Raw genomic sequence first — 13,525 nt, 5'->3', positions numbered from 1 at the left:
TTGATATTGTTCTTTAAGATCAATCCACATATCATACGCAGAATCAAAATATATGACACTGATAGAAATTTCTTTCATAATAGAATTAAGAATCCAGAATATCACCATATTGTTATTCCTTATCTAAGCATTAACAAGAAAGATATTACTTGTAGGTCACGGGATGGTATCGTCGATGAAACCTAACTTGTTTTTCACAAACAAGGCGATTGTCATCCCATGACTCCAAGATGCGTAATTATCTCTAGTCAGTGGCTGAGAGACTAGTACAAGTCTAAGGTTGTCGGAGTGGTGAAGGAAGTATGGGCTCGATCCATCATCGACAACAAAATTGTTCATCGACAAGGATGAAGAATTAGGTGCAATCGTAGCCATAAAAAAAGCTCGAGGATCAGAATAGACGAATTTGGACGATCAAAAAACCAATAGAAAATCGGATGTCTAAACAACATCGAGATTGAACAGCTAGGGTTTCAATTTTGAATGAATTGAACAAATTCACGAGATAGGCTAATTTTGAAAGCATTCGAATTTAAGGCATGTGACGGTAGGCGCACAGGTGAATGTCAATGATTATTAACTGCTTTCTCATTTCAAGTCTGGATGCAATGCAGTGCCGTTCTTTGGATCTCTCGATTCATTCCATTCCTCCTCTATTCTCTCGCGTTTTTCTCACTTTCTATTTATTGTTGCCCTTAACTTTAACATTTTTGGGCTAGGTCGAGTCTAAGATTACTGGGCCCATTGCTTGGCTCGAAATGAGGCACGACTTGTCCATAACAACACTCATCGTCCCACTTAAATTAAAATAACTACTATATCATTTCAATTTAATGTTGCAATTATATTGATGGTTATATATAAAATAAAGTCTTCAATAAGTTATTATATTTTGTATTAAGGTTATATTAATAATTTATTTTTAAAAATAATTAAATAAATTTTTATATTTATAAATTCGTAAGTTGATTTTATTTTAATAAGATCTAATGTCATTTTAATTTTATTAACAATATCAACTCTATTCTTTATAAAAAAAAACTCAAATACAACAAGTGGTCAAATCAAATCAAATTCTAAAGCTAGTAAGAGTCAAAAAGTATCATAAAGTCCTAAATTCAAATATTGGAAGAATGTACATAATTAAAATCGCTTCACAACTCAAAAAAACCTTATATCACAATCATAAATGCTCTTTTGTTTAGTGCTTTTGACATTTAATTTTTAAATTAAAGTTTAATTAGAAACAAAAGAGTTAATACTGTTAATAGCATTAAAATATCATTTGATAATATTAAAATTATATCTATAATAGTAATAATAATTAATGTGACTCTACAATAACTTGTTTAATTTTTAAAAAAATTAATAATTTATTTAACAGCACTTATAACAAATACTGAATTTTTTTTGTTAAAAGACCTAAATATCTAATTAAATCAACAAATCGGATTTAGAAAAAAGTGAGGTGACATCTAACGCCCCTTCATTCCACTAATTATTCTTTCTTTCTTAAAAGATCATTTAATTTACAATGATTAACAATTAAGAGACGCAGACTAGCAAAGACACGCGATCCAGATTCCCAACCTGATTCCGATATTAACATGCTTAAAAGGTCGACAAAATAGTTATTTTAGTAAATACCCCTATATAACATTTGGCTATCTCCTTGGTTGCTTCGTATTTCATGATATTAAAATTCAAATCTCATATAAAAGAAATAAAATTAATTATACCATGTGACACTGTAACAAGAGAATAATAAGTAATTATCCTTGGACATTGATCGAGTGATCGAATAAATAATATATCGATATCAATTCAGTAGATTGCGAATTCAATCCTTGCCCTATGCAAGGACCAAAAATCCAACTTGTGATTTATTTCTCCGAACGTAATTGAGAGCACGAATACTAGGAGCTTGCGCAACCACGCAAGGACAATCATTCAAAATAATAGTAAATAATTAATTGTACATTTAACATATAAATATAAAATTTGCTCATAATAAAATTGCAGAGATATTGACTCTGAAGGGGTGCGTCTGAAATCCGAAAATCAAACCTTTCAAGCGAAAGGGCGTCTCTTCAATAGGAAATAAAGATTTTTGACCCCCGGCCTGTTCTTTTCAATTAATAAGTTGGAACATTTATAAACCTCGACCTGGCGCTGCGACTTGGTTTCCTTTATTGAGTTCAACACCGACTGAAACAATTAAACAAAACAAACTCACTCCTATATATAAATCTGTTCGCTCCTCAAGAAATTGTTCTAATTGTTATTACTTTTATCTGCAATGGCAGAAGATGTGTACCAGTGAAGATCCCAGGGATGACGGGCATTGCAAAAACAGACGACAAAACTACCACTTGCAAAACCCTTGTTATAACATCAGCCAATCAACGGTTGGCCTTGGCAACCCTCTCAATCTCATCTTTCTTCTTAATAGCATAGCTGCAAGAAGGAAGGGGGGGGGGGGGGGGGGGGGGTGTCAAATTTGCTGCAAAATTGCCTAAGAAACAAGTACTAGTCGGGATTTTTATCTACCATTCTTGAAAATAATGTGCAGAAAAAAGAAAAAGAGTAAAATGACGGGTGGCCCTGTTTACCTGTTGGAAGATCCTTTGGCCGCATTAATCAGTTCATCAGCAAGACATTCAGCTATGGTCTTTATGTTTCTGAAAGCACTCTCTCGAGCACCGGTTGTAAGCAGATAGATTGCCTGGTTAACACGCCGCAGCGGGGAAATATCCACCGCTTGACGCCTCACGACCCCAGCTGAACCAATTCTAGTGGCATCTTCCCTTGGTCCACTATATTATAGCCAAATAAAGAGATCATGTTAACAAAAGGAGCTACAAAATTTCTTACTCTCAGCCTAGTCCTTATAGTAAATCCTAAAAGAACACAGAACAATCTATGTCCACCAATCTGCCATGGTTCAAAAAGTATGCAAGATAACAATAATGGCCCATTTAAACTATGATATCAGTGCTTTAATTTTTATCTACCATTCTTTGTGTTTTTTATTCCAAAAACAACAAAAACTTTGACTGCAGCATTGTCTTCATTGTTTTTTTATTTCGGGAAAGATTTTCAAACAAGTGAAATCATCTTTTCATTGTTTCCTAAGAAACAAACTATTCTTAGACAAATCTGCAAAAACAATCTGTAAAACAAGTTCAACATGAATTATCCCAAGATTTCAGGTTTTAGAACGAGAAACCAATTTTCCAAACTTTATCTAAGTTCATAACAAATAAAGCCCATTAGTGAAGATCTCATGTCCATCCAAAATGATGAATAAAATAGTACCTGTTGATCACTGCATCAACAAGGACCTGGATTGGATTTTGGTCAGTCAGCAGATTGATAATTTCCATAGCATGCTTGACTATTCGGACTGCCATGAGCTTCTTGCCATTGTTACGGCCATGCATCATCAGTGAGTTCGTTAGTCTCTCAACAATGGGGCATTGTGCTTTCCGAAAACGCTTGACTGAATACCTTCCAGCAGTGTGGGGCACATAAGTTGCATGCCTTCCAGGATTCACAGCAATGTAATCTGTCACAGATATATCATTGACCTGAGTACAATACCCCAGAAACTGGTTACTAATGATACCAATATAACAATGCAAACTAAAGTTGTAACTTTCAACTACTACAAATAGAAATTCCAAAGAGCTCTCAGATCACAAATGTACACCAAGCCCACCCATGACATCTAATAGCAGCAATAACCGGGCATACATTCATGCCTTCTGCTTTAGAAATATACGATGCCCTTACCCCATCACAGACAGGTCTCTTCCCTCGCTATTGAAATTGGGTAGATCAGCCTCTCAACAACTGGTGTCAAACTAATACTTGTTACCCATCACAGAATTACTTAATACTCAGCACACACATGTACTCATGTATATTAATAGATATTTACACGTATATGCTTATAATGGGCAGGGAACAGGCATATCATAATAACCCTTCGTCACAACAACTCATGGCCAACCTGGTTGCCCAAATGAAACTATTTCAGATGTAATCAAGAAATAAAGAACTTGTTATCTGAATTCAGAAGGGCATATAACTTTAAGCACTCATAGAGAAAAAAAATATAAATTTTACTTAGTAATTTCACTTGCATTCACAAATGTCCTTTGGAAATTGATTGATTCCCAATTTGAATGAAAGGCAAGTGCGCCTTAAATTGAAATACTCGTGGTAACTTCGAAAGAGGGCGTGTGCATATGAGAGAGAGCAGTAAACCACTGGAAATTGAAATCCCAAATCAAAATCAGATTAGATGATCTCTAGTCAAATAAACGAACGGCAGTTGGAAAATACTAGAAGGAAAAAATGCGAGACAGAGACAAAAAGATACATACTTGAACATCATCAAAGGACCACCGATTGAACAGCTTCACTTCACTGTGAATCGTCTCACTTTCAATAATCGGTTGAGCCACCACATCGGCCATTGCTACTCAGCTTGAGAAACACAGAGAAAGATCTGGCAACGGAAGAGAGCGAGAGGGAAGCGCCGGACCAGAATGAACGGATGCGGAGTGAATTTGATTTTTATATAAAACCCTAACATAGCAGACTCTGTGTTGCCCCTTACGGCTGAATATAGCCTATTCCAATCAGGCCCAAGGTAGAAAATGTCAAGCCCAATTATGCAGCCCAAAATTTAATTAATAAAAAATCATTCAGTATTTTTTAATTTCAAAAGAAGTAATTTTGTCAATTTTTTTACTTAATATTAATGTATAAACCATAGATAAATGCTTTTCGAAAAGTAAACAATAGTATATATCTTATTTTTATATTATATTCATATAATATAATATAATATTAATTAATGTACATTAAATAAATAAACTTTATTAGCTGGTGGGGCCACACCGGCCTTTTAACAAAAAATTTGGGCCTAAATGGTTAAATCTATCCAGTATTTTTTATCTTCTAAATTTTTTATTTTCCACTTTCTTTTCACACCAACATTTCATTTTTTTTTTTTTTTGATAAATAAACATTTCACTTTACAATTACTACAATAACCATTTATGAAAACTGGAAAGGGCAAAGAGCTTTCCCATCAACAATTGAAAAGGAGAAAGAAGAAGAGAAAAGGTGAGAATGAGAATCAAACTAAGCTTCCAATGCACTTTTACATAGGCAAAACCTGTGGGAAAAGAAAGCCGAAATACAGACAGAAAGGAAAGAATGTTTTAGACCACCTTAAGGATCAAACAAGGCCTTGCATGCAAAGCACTACTCAACCTTGAGAATTGGCACCATCAAAGGACCCTCCAAATAAATAGGTGTCCATGTTCATCAAATCATTCAAAGAAATAAGTTTGAGAATTAGCAGCAGTGTACAAGAGAATGGAGAGTTTGATTCGGCAGACATGGTAACTTTTATTGAAATTTGTATGACACGATCAACTAAAAGTATTCATGTTTTGTAATATATAGACATGACAACATGTGATTGGACTGTGATACCATGTTAGCTTGATGAGATCATGTTACAAGCCATGATTATATTGCATCTGCAACTTCGCGAAGAAGAAGCAATTTTTCTTTTCATTCATTGTGCATAACTGCATGTCCACCTGACCACCGACTATTTTGTTAGGCAAAAACATGGTGGTGCAGGACAGACAACTAAAGAAGAAGATGGCAGCATTGTAGGAAGAAAAATACCAGCAGAAAGAGCTCAATCTTTCAAAGCAGGTAAATGGTAAAATTGTCAGATTTCTCTTTTGACCTTGACGATAACCTCGTTTTGTCTCTTTCTGCGAATCAACGAATGAATGAATATTGAATCTTTTCCATATCCCATTTCAAACAAGTGTCTGGTAGAAGCTAATTAATGAGCAGATTTTAAACAGAAAGAAGATTATTTAACCTCTTGAATAGCCTTTAATTAGGGGTTGTGCATAAGATGAAGCAATGAAAAGCAAACCTTGGTTGTGGGGATTTTGCAGAGAAGAAAAAAACTCTGAACTGGTTCCAAGGACGACAGTTTTCCAGGCAAGTGAGCCAAGAGTACAATTACATCAATGGCACCGAGCACTCGGCTGCAGTTGCCGCAGCAGCATTTGCCATTCACTCGCTCCAAGAGTTGAGCATGAGAGATGAGAACAAGAGGCCTGATGGGCTTGTCCCCTCTTTCACCAAGACCAAGAGTAGTAAATCAGAAGATACCAAAAACCGGGTACTAGAATCTGGCAAAGCATCGAAACGATTCTCGGCAGAAGATTCCAAAAATCGAGCACCAGAAACCGGGGAAACATCTATGAAATCCTCAGGTAATTCTATAATAAGGTTCCAGTAGTCTTCTTGCGTGCATATTGACAACCCTGTGTTTATAACGGAAGGCTTCAATAACACAATTGGTAGCTCCTAGCAAGGTTGCGCCGGTGACTAAAGCGGCAAGCGGCAAGGTGGCTGGCAAGGCAGTCAGCCCTACACCGTCCTTCAAACAGGCTCCAAGTTTTACAGGCACGGCCAGCAAAGCGCCTGAAAGTGCATTACCCATTCCTCCATCTCCCAGACAATCTGCAACCTCATTGCCACCAACAGACCTCAAGAGCCAGGATTCAAAAAGATCTGGAATGGATGATGATACACGGGCCGATGTTTGGGAGAAAACCGAGCTCACCAAGATCAATGAACGGTATCTGTATATTTACTAACAAATGAAATGAAGATTGTGCGTCAAAACTGCTAACCAGAAACTTCCACTTTCAGGTATGAAAAGTTGAAGACTACGATCCGTGAGTGGGAGACTAAGAAGAAGGAGAAAGCGAAGCGGCGACTGGAAAGAACGGAGGTTTATTCACTAGTCCTTTCAACTTGATAGACATGAAGAATAGTGGCATTGTATTGAGAATTGACTAGCAAAACTGAAATGCAGAGGCAAGTGGAGCGGAAAAAAACCAAGGCCTCGGAGCATTACAGAAGCGAGATGAAAAGAGTGGAGGAAATTGCACGAGGAGCATTAGCTCAAGCAGAGGAACACAAGAGAAATGAAGAGTTGAAAGTGAAAGACAAGGCCAACAAAATCAGATTAACGGGCAGGATTCCAGCAGCCTGTTTGTGCTTCTAGCCGCGTTTATAACAAAATTAAAGGGGTTCCCTGCTCAACGGCCTGGCATTGCATGTATATTTCTGTTAGAAATTGACAATAAATCATACATACAAGAACCAGTCCTAATCACGCTATATAGCATTATCTTGTGTATAAGTAGAATCCATTGCTAAAGAAGAAAACCAGAAAAATAACTGTATATGCAAGATAGGAAACTGCCTTCTTCCCCAGTGTGCCAAAATATCACGTCAAGCGGTTTCAATGGGGCAACCACAATAATATATTAGGGTGAAGGCAGGGGCCTCTCCTTGTGTTGGGTCATGGATAGTCCAGCCCATTATGGACTATCCACTCACAAGGCCCATAACAGGATCTCTTTTAATTGGTCTAAGTGCTATAAGCCTATTATAATGAGCTGAGTTATAATGCTCTTAATTTGATATCCTTTTTATTCCAGCTTTATAATAAAATGCTGATAATGTTAATCCATATTAACTAAAACAATAAATCTTTCAGTCTCCCACTTGGATAGCATTAGTCAGTTTATTAGAATACAAAGTTCTAGATTAACATGGCCACAACAGGAATATCAATTTACAACCAAGCACTTTACAACCAATAATCTAGAAATGAGGCTAAAAGTCTTTTGACAAAGTAGAATATTATGTTCGATGGGAACAAAACACACATACATGCCAAAACACCCATATCTTATAACTAGATCAAATCAATCCGTACATGTCTCAAAAGAAACATAAATTTAAATGTTCTAGTATGGACATAAACCTCAGACTCCCACTAAACTAAGACATCAAAAAATTTAATCAGGCCCATACGAGTTACATGATCTTGGAAAACTCTAACAGCCAAGCCTTTGGTTAGTGGATCTGCAATCATATGGTTTGTAGTAACATGCTCAATTCGAGTTTGGAAGTCCCGAACTTTCTCTCTAACAAATAGGTACTTGATATCAAAATATTTAAATCATGCAGAATTCCTGTTATTTTGAGAGAAATGTACAGGAAAAGTATTGTCACAGTATATGGTCAGGGATCTGGATATGCTCTCCAGAACGTGAAATCCAGAAATCAAATTCCTCAACCACACAGCTTGACAAGTAGCCTTAGCAAGCAACATACTCTACCTCCATAGTCGAGGTAGCTGTGAATGTTTGCTTGACACTTTTCCAAGAAACAACTCCTCCAGCCATCATAAAAATAAAGCCTGAAATGGACTTTCTGCCATCAAAATCAAAATCAAGACAACTAGCAAAATCAAAATCACAGTATCCTGTAACTTCAAGATGATCAGTTCTTTTATAAGTCAGCATAAAGTCCTTAGTACTCTTAGGTACCTCATGACCTTTTTTACAACTTTCCAATGATTCAATCCAGGATTGCTCAAGTATCTCCCAAGTGCATTAATTGCAAAGGCAATATCAGGATAAGTACAAACTTGAGCATACATCAAGCTGCCAACAGCAGAAGCATATGAGACCTTTTCCATATCAGCTTTCTCTTTATCATTTTGAGGACACTGAGATTTAGAGAGCTTATCACCCTTTTGAACAGGTGCAGCACATGAAGAGCAAGAATGTATGTTAAACCTCTTGAGAATCTTTTCAATATATGACTTTTGAGACAAACCAAGAATATGTCGGTATCTATCATGTTGAATCTGAATGCCTAGAACAAAAGAGGCATCACCAATATCTTTCATGTCAAAATGACTAGACAACATCTGTTTTGTCTCATTCAAAAGTCTTAACACAATTACAAGCAGAATATCATCAACTTACAACACAAGAATTATAAACTTGTTCCCATTCATTTTCAGATAAATACATTGGTCTGAAGCATTTTCTTTGAAACCGAAAGAAGTGACTACCTCATCAAATTTTAGGTACCATTGCCTAGAGGATTGTTTTAGCCCATAAATAGACATCCTCAGCTTGCACACTAAGTGCTCTTTACCCTTTTCAACAAAACCATCAGGCTAAACCATGTAAACATTTTCAACCAAATCTCCAATCAGAAACACAGTTTTTACATCCATTTGGTTAAGCTCTAGATTAGAATGAGCCACTATAGACATAACAACTTGGAATGCATATTTAGTAGAAACTGGTGAGAAAGTCTCTTTATAATCAATTTGACTATAGTCTTTCACTATTAACCTAGCTTTATACCTGTCAATGTCACCATTTGGATTATGTTTGGTCTTAAAAACCGATTTACATCCTAAAAGTTTGCAACCGTCTAGCGATTCCATAAGATCCCAAACACCATTGTGATACATAGAGGCCAACTCATCCTGCATAGCACTTATCCATTCAGAGGCACGGGAACTAGAAACGGCCTCCTGAAAAGTAACAGGGTCAGTTTTATCGCCAATGTCAAAGTCATGTTCCTACAAGTACTCCACAAAATCATCTAAAATAGAAGTTTTGCGCATTCTCTGAGATCTTCTCAAGGGATCCTCTTCTACAACAATAATTTGTTCTTGATCATCAACTAAGGGTGCTAGGAAATTATCATTTTATTGGGAAACCTCAACTTCATTACAGTTCACATGAGCTATCACAACTACTAGAGGCATGGGAACAATGGCTCACTCTTCTCTAAGAGTGATATTATGTGGTACTTGATTCCCGCTGTTCAAATCATCCTAAAAAAAGATTGCGCAGTTCGATTCAACAACTCCGGTAGAGTGAGAAGGACAATAGAATCTGCAGCCTCTAGAGCCTATACAATAGCCAATAAAGTAACCACTAATTGTTTTGGGATCAAGCTTCTTCAGTTGAGGCTTGTAAGGCCTTACCTCTACCTTGCAACCCCACTCATGAAAATGCCTTAAACTAGACTTCTTTCCAGACATTAACTCATAAGGAGACTTAGGCATAGATTTACTAGGCACTTGATTTAGAAAATACATAGTTGTCTTTAAGGCATCACCCCACAAGAACTCAGGCAAAGATGAATGACTAAGCAAACATCTCACCATATCCATAAGTGTGCGATTTCGCCTTTCTGCAACTCCATTTTGCTCAAGAGTGCCAGGCATGGTGTACCATGCTTCAATTCCACAATCTTGAAGAAACCTAGCAAAAGGCCCCAGATTTCTTCTAGTTTCATCATATCTGCAATAATATTCACCACCTCTATCAAACCTCATATACTTAATTTTCTTACCTGTCTTCAATTCAATAGCAGCCTTGACTATTTTAAAAGCATCCAATGACACAGATTTTTCCTGAATAATAAGATCAATCCACCCATGCCTGTAAAGTCATTTATAAAAGTGATGAAATACCAAAAACCACCCATGGTAGCAGGATTAATGGGCCCATAAATATCTGTACGGATCACTTCCAATACATCTTGACTTCTACTTGCCCCTTTGTTTCTAGCTCTAGCAGGAAGTTTTCCCTTGATGCAATCAATACAAGTATCGAAATCAGAGAAATCCAAATCATGCAAAATGTCCTGTTTGACCAATCACTCAATTCTAGGCCTGAAAATGTGCCCTAAGAGTCTATGCCACAACATGGAAGAATTCTTGTCAACTCTAGTATGCTTATTTCTAACAACAGTATTCACAACGGAGTTTGTAGAATTGACAGACAGAATCCACTTTAAGCATATACAAACCATCACAGGGAATTCCTGAACCAACCATAATAGAATTGTAATAAACAATAATTTCTCCATTGCCAAAATGAAAAGTGTAACCACATTTGTCCAAAACTGAAACTGAAATCAAATTCCGTCTCATGGAAGGTACATAAACAGTGTCCTTTAATTCCAAAACATGTCCAGAAAACAATTTTTAAGAGACAACTCCTGCGTGTCCCACCGTCACTTTAACTCCGTTGCTTACAGATATCACAGACTCTGCTTCACTTGGCTTCCTATTGGTTTTGAATTCCTGTAAGGAATTTGTAACATGAATAATTACACCAGTATCCAACCACCAAGTATTAGACAGAACATAAAAAAAATTGATTCAAAACAAACTAGAGCTAGAGGAAAACCTAGTCTCTTACGCTTATTTTTAAGGATGAAACAATCTGCCAGTTTATGGCCAAACTTCTTGCAGTGATTGCACTTTCCCTTGAATGCTTTCTTCTTTAGCTGTAAATGTTGTTCAGGCTTTCCACCTTTCTTCTTATCAAACTAAGGCGTGCCCTTACTGCCATTATAGGGTTTTTTCTCACCCTTAGTACTAGCGCCATAAGAAACAAACTGAGCACTGTGAAGTTTTCCCTTTTTCATGGACTCTTCCTCTTGAGTAACGATAGCAATCAGCTCATCAATACTCCATTATTCTTTCTAAGCATTGTAAGATGTCTTGAGAACATTAAATTGGGATGGAAGAGACTCCAAAACTTGCCAAATCAGATAACTATCACCCAGCTCAACTTTTAGGGATTTCAGCTTATTGTAGTAGTGCACTACTATAATGATGTGTTCACGCACTCCACTAACCCCATCATATTGGATCTTCTCTAACAGAGAAATAAATTGGCCCTTCTGAGCTTAATTTGCCAAACTAGTTAAAATTTTCACCAACAGCTTTAAGAAATTCCATGGCATTGTTTGTCTCAGGAATGCTCTGCCTAATGGACTTCTCCATGGTATATTTCATGACCATCAAACACACCCCATTCGAGAGTGTTCCCATTTATCATGAGAAGCCCTTTCAACAGCAGCAGAGTTGTCAGAAGGCTTTCCTCTCTTAAAGCCAAATCCATGCTTGTAATAGCCAGATACAAGTCTAAAGATTCTTTCCAGTCCTCATAATTGGTCCCATTTAAAATTGTAATAGTAGTCTATTGCATAGGGAAATAAGCTCGCATCATAAAATTCATAAGGAAACATTTAACTGCATGTAAATAAATTATAATGCAATTGCCTCCATGGTGGGGCAGTGATAAAATACTTTGAATTTCACGTAAAATATTAAGGTTCGAATCAGTGTGACAATTTGTTGAAAGATTTAAATTTTGTATGGACTGCACTAAATGTCCAGTTTTGGATGTGTATAGATTGTATTTGTATCCAGATTTACCCAAAGAATGCATTAGGGGATGGTCACTTGTGCCTGGGGATTAGTCAAGCGAAACTCAGACACTCCAGATGAATAAAAAAAAAAATTATCATGCAATTGATGAATAATAACAATAAATAATTTCGTTTTATTTGGCTCATTGAACCTTTAAAACAGATTTCTTATTCATTGTGATTCCGCCTAAGGGTCCCGAGCCACAATGAATAAGAAAATCCTTAGAACATGGAATACTATGCCACCAAAGTTTTCATACCCACAGGGTATTTGAAACATCATAGACATAAATCCAAAATTAAACAAACATATGTTGTATCAAAAACAGACTACATTAATAATGACACACCGATAGGGTATATTCATCACTAATATAATCACTATATAACAATCCAATATATATAAATAGTAATAGACATAACAATCCTCACATTATAGAGGGGATTAAGTACAAATAATTAATACAGAAAATATTTCTATAGTCAAAATACGTCAAAAAACAAAAAACTGAGTGTATACTAGATGTTGCCCCATATCATATGAGAACCATGCATATTTAAAATATTTATATACATATATTGCAGTCAGAAAATTCGGAGAATACAGTGAGCCGCATACGGCTGCACGTGCCGTGCATGCGTGTGGGCTTCAGTCCAGAAGACCGGGCAGCCTTCTTCTCTAGCCAATACACTGTAAAACGAATCTTACTGACCTAGTTTCAACCCAGATCGCGAAGCACAGATTTCCTTAACAATTTTGCGCAAACCTGACACCCATTTGTATAAATCGATACATTGACATCCAAAATCAGATTATATTTATATATCCATTGCGTGAATCAAGACATTCACGTCAAAAAAACAGATTTTATATATATATATATATAGATACGCACAAAGACAGCCATAAAACTAATACCAATGGTTAGAAATTCACAATAAATCATACATATAAGAATCAGTCCTACTCAATGCTATATAGTATTATCTTGTGTATAAAATTAAGCATGTAAGCAAATGTGTGTACCTGACATCAAAGTAGGATCCATTGCTAAAGAAAACTGCCTTCTTCCCCAATGTGCGAACATATCACGTCAAGTAGTTTCAAATGGGGCAACCACAATAATATATTATGGTGAAGGCAGGGCCTCTCCTCACGAGACTTATAACACGATCACTTTTAATTCATCTAAGTGCTATAAGCCCATTATAATGAGTTGAGCTATAATACATTTAATTTGATATTCTTTTGAATCCAGCTCTATAATAAAATGCTGATAACGCTAATCCATATTCATTAAAACTCCAGTACAGCACTCGTACGTCTAGCAGCATCAAACTTCCTTTCAATCACTTA

At 36.3% G+C, this 13,525-nt stretch overlaps 2 protein-coding genes across 2 annotated transcripts; one reads left to right on the top strand and one right to left on the bottom strand.

The window, feature by feature from the left end:
* Positions 1–2,055: 2,055 nt before the first annotated feature.
* On the bottom strand, positions 2,056–4,587 carry LOC127798537 (40S ribosomal protein S5-like). The gene is made up of 4 exons (XM_052332160.1): positions 4,392–4,587; positions 3,319–3,590; positions 2,613–2,816; positions 2,056–2,457 (listed from the first exon to the last, which is right to left on the bottom strand). The coding sequence occupies exons 1-4, from the start codon at positions 4,482–4,484 to the stop codon at positions 2,403–2,405; spliced, it is 624 nt and encodes a 207-aa protein (XP_052188120.1). The 5' UTR covers positions 4,485–4,587; the 3' UTR covers positions 2,056–2,402.
* A 293-nt stretch (positions 4,588–4,880) lies between these two features.
* On the top strand, positions 4,881–7,504 carry LOC127798536 (uncharacterized protein At3g61260). Its single transcript, XM_052332159.1, has 6 exons — positions 4,881–5,420; positions 5,648–5,745; positions 6,000–6,323; positions 6,415–6,691; positions 6,766–6,847; positions 6,932–7,504. The coding sequence occupies exons 1-6, from the start codon at positions 5,395–5,397 to the stop codon at positions 7,121–7,123; spliced, it is 999 nt and encodes a 332-aa protein (XP_052188119.1). The 5' UTR covers positions 4,881–5,394; the 3' UTR covers positions 7,124–7,504.
* Positions 7,505–13,525: the final 6,021 nt, after the last annotated feature.

This window comes from Diospyros lotus, chromosome 3 (assembly GCF_014633365.1).
Source record: "Diospyros lotus cultivar Yz01 chromosome 3, ASM1463336v1, whole genome shotgun sequence".
Classification (NCBI taxonomy): domain Eukaryota; kingdom Viridiplantae; phylum Streptophyta; class Magnoliopsida; order Ericales; family Ebenaceae; genus Diospyros; species Diospyros lotus.
The sequence above is the reverse complement of the archived record's forward strand: the minus strand, read 5'-3'. Positions and strand labels throughout refer to the sequence as shown.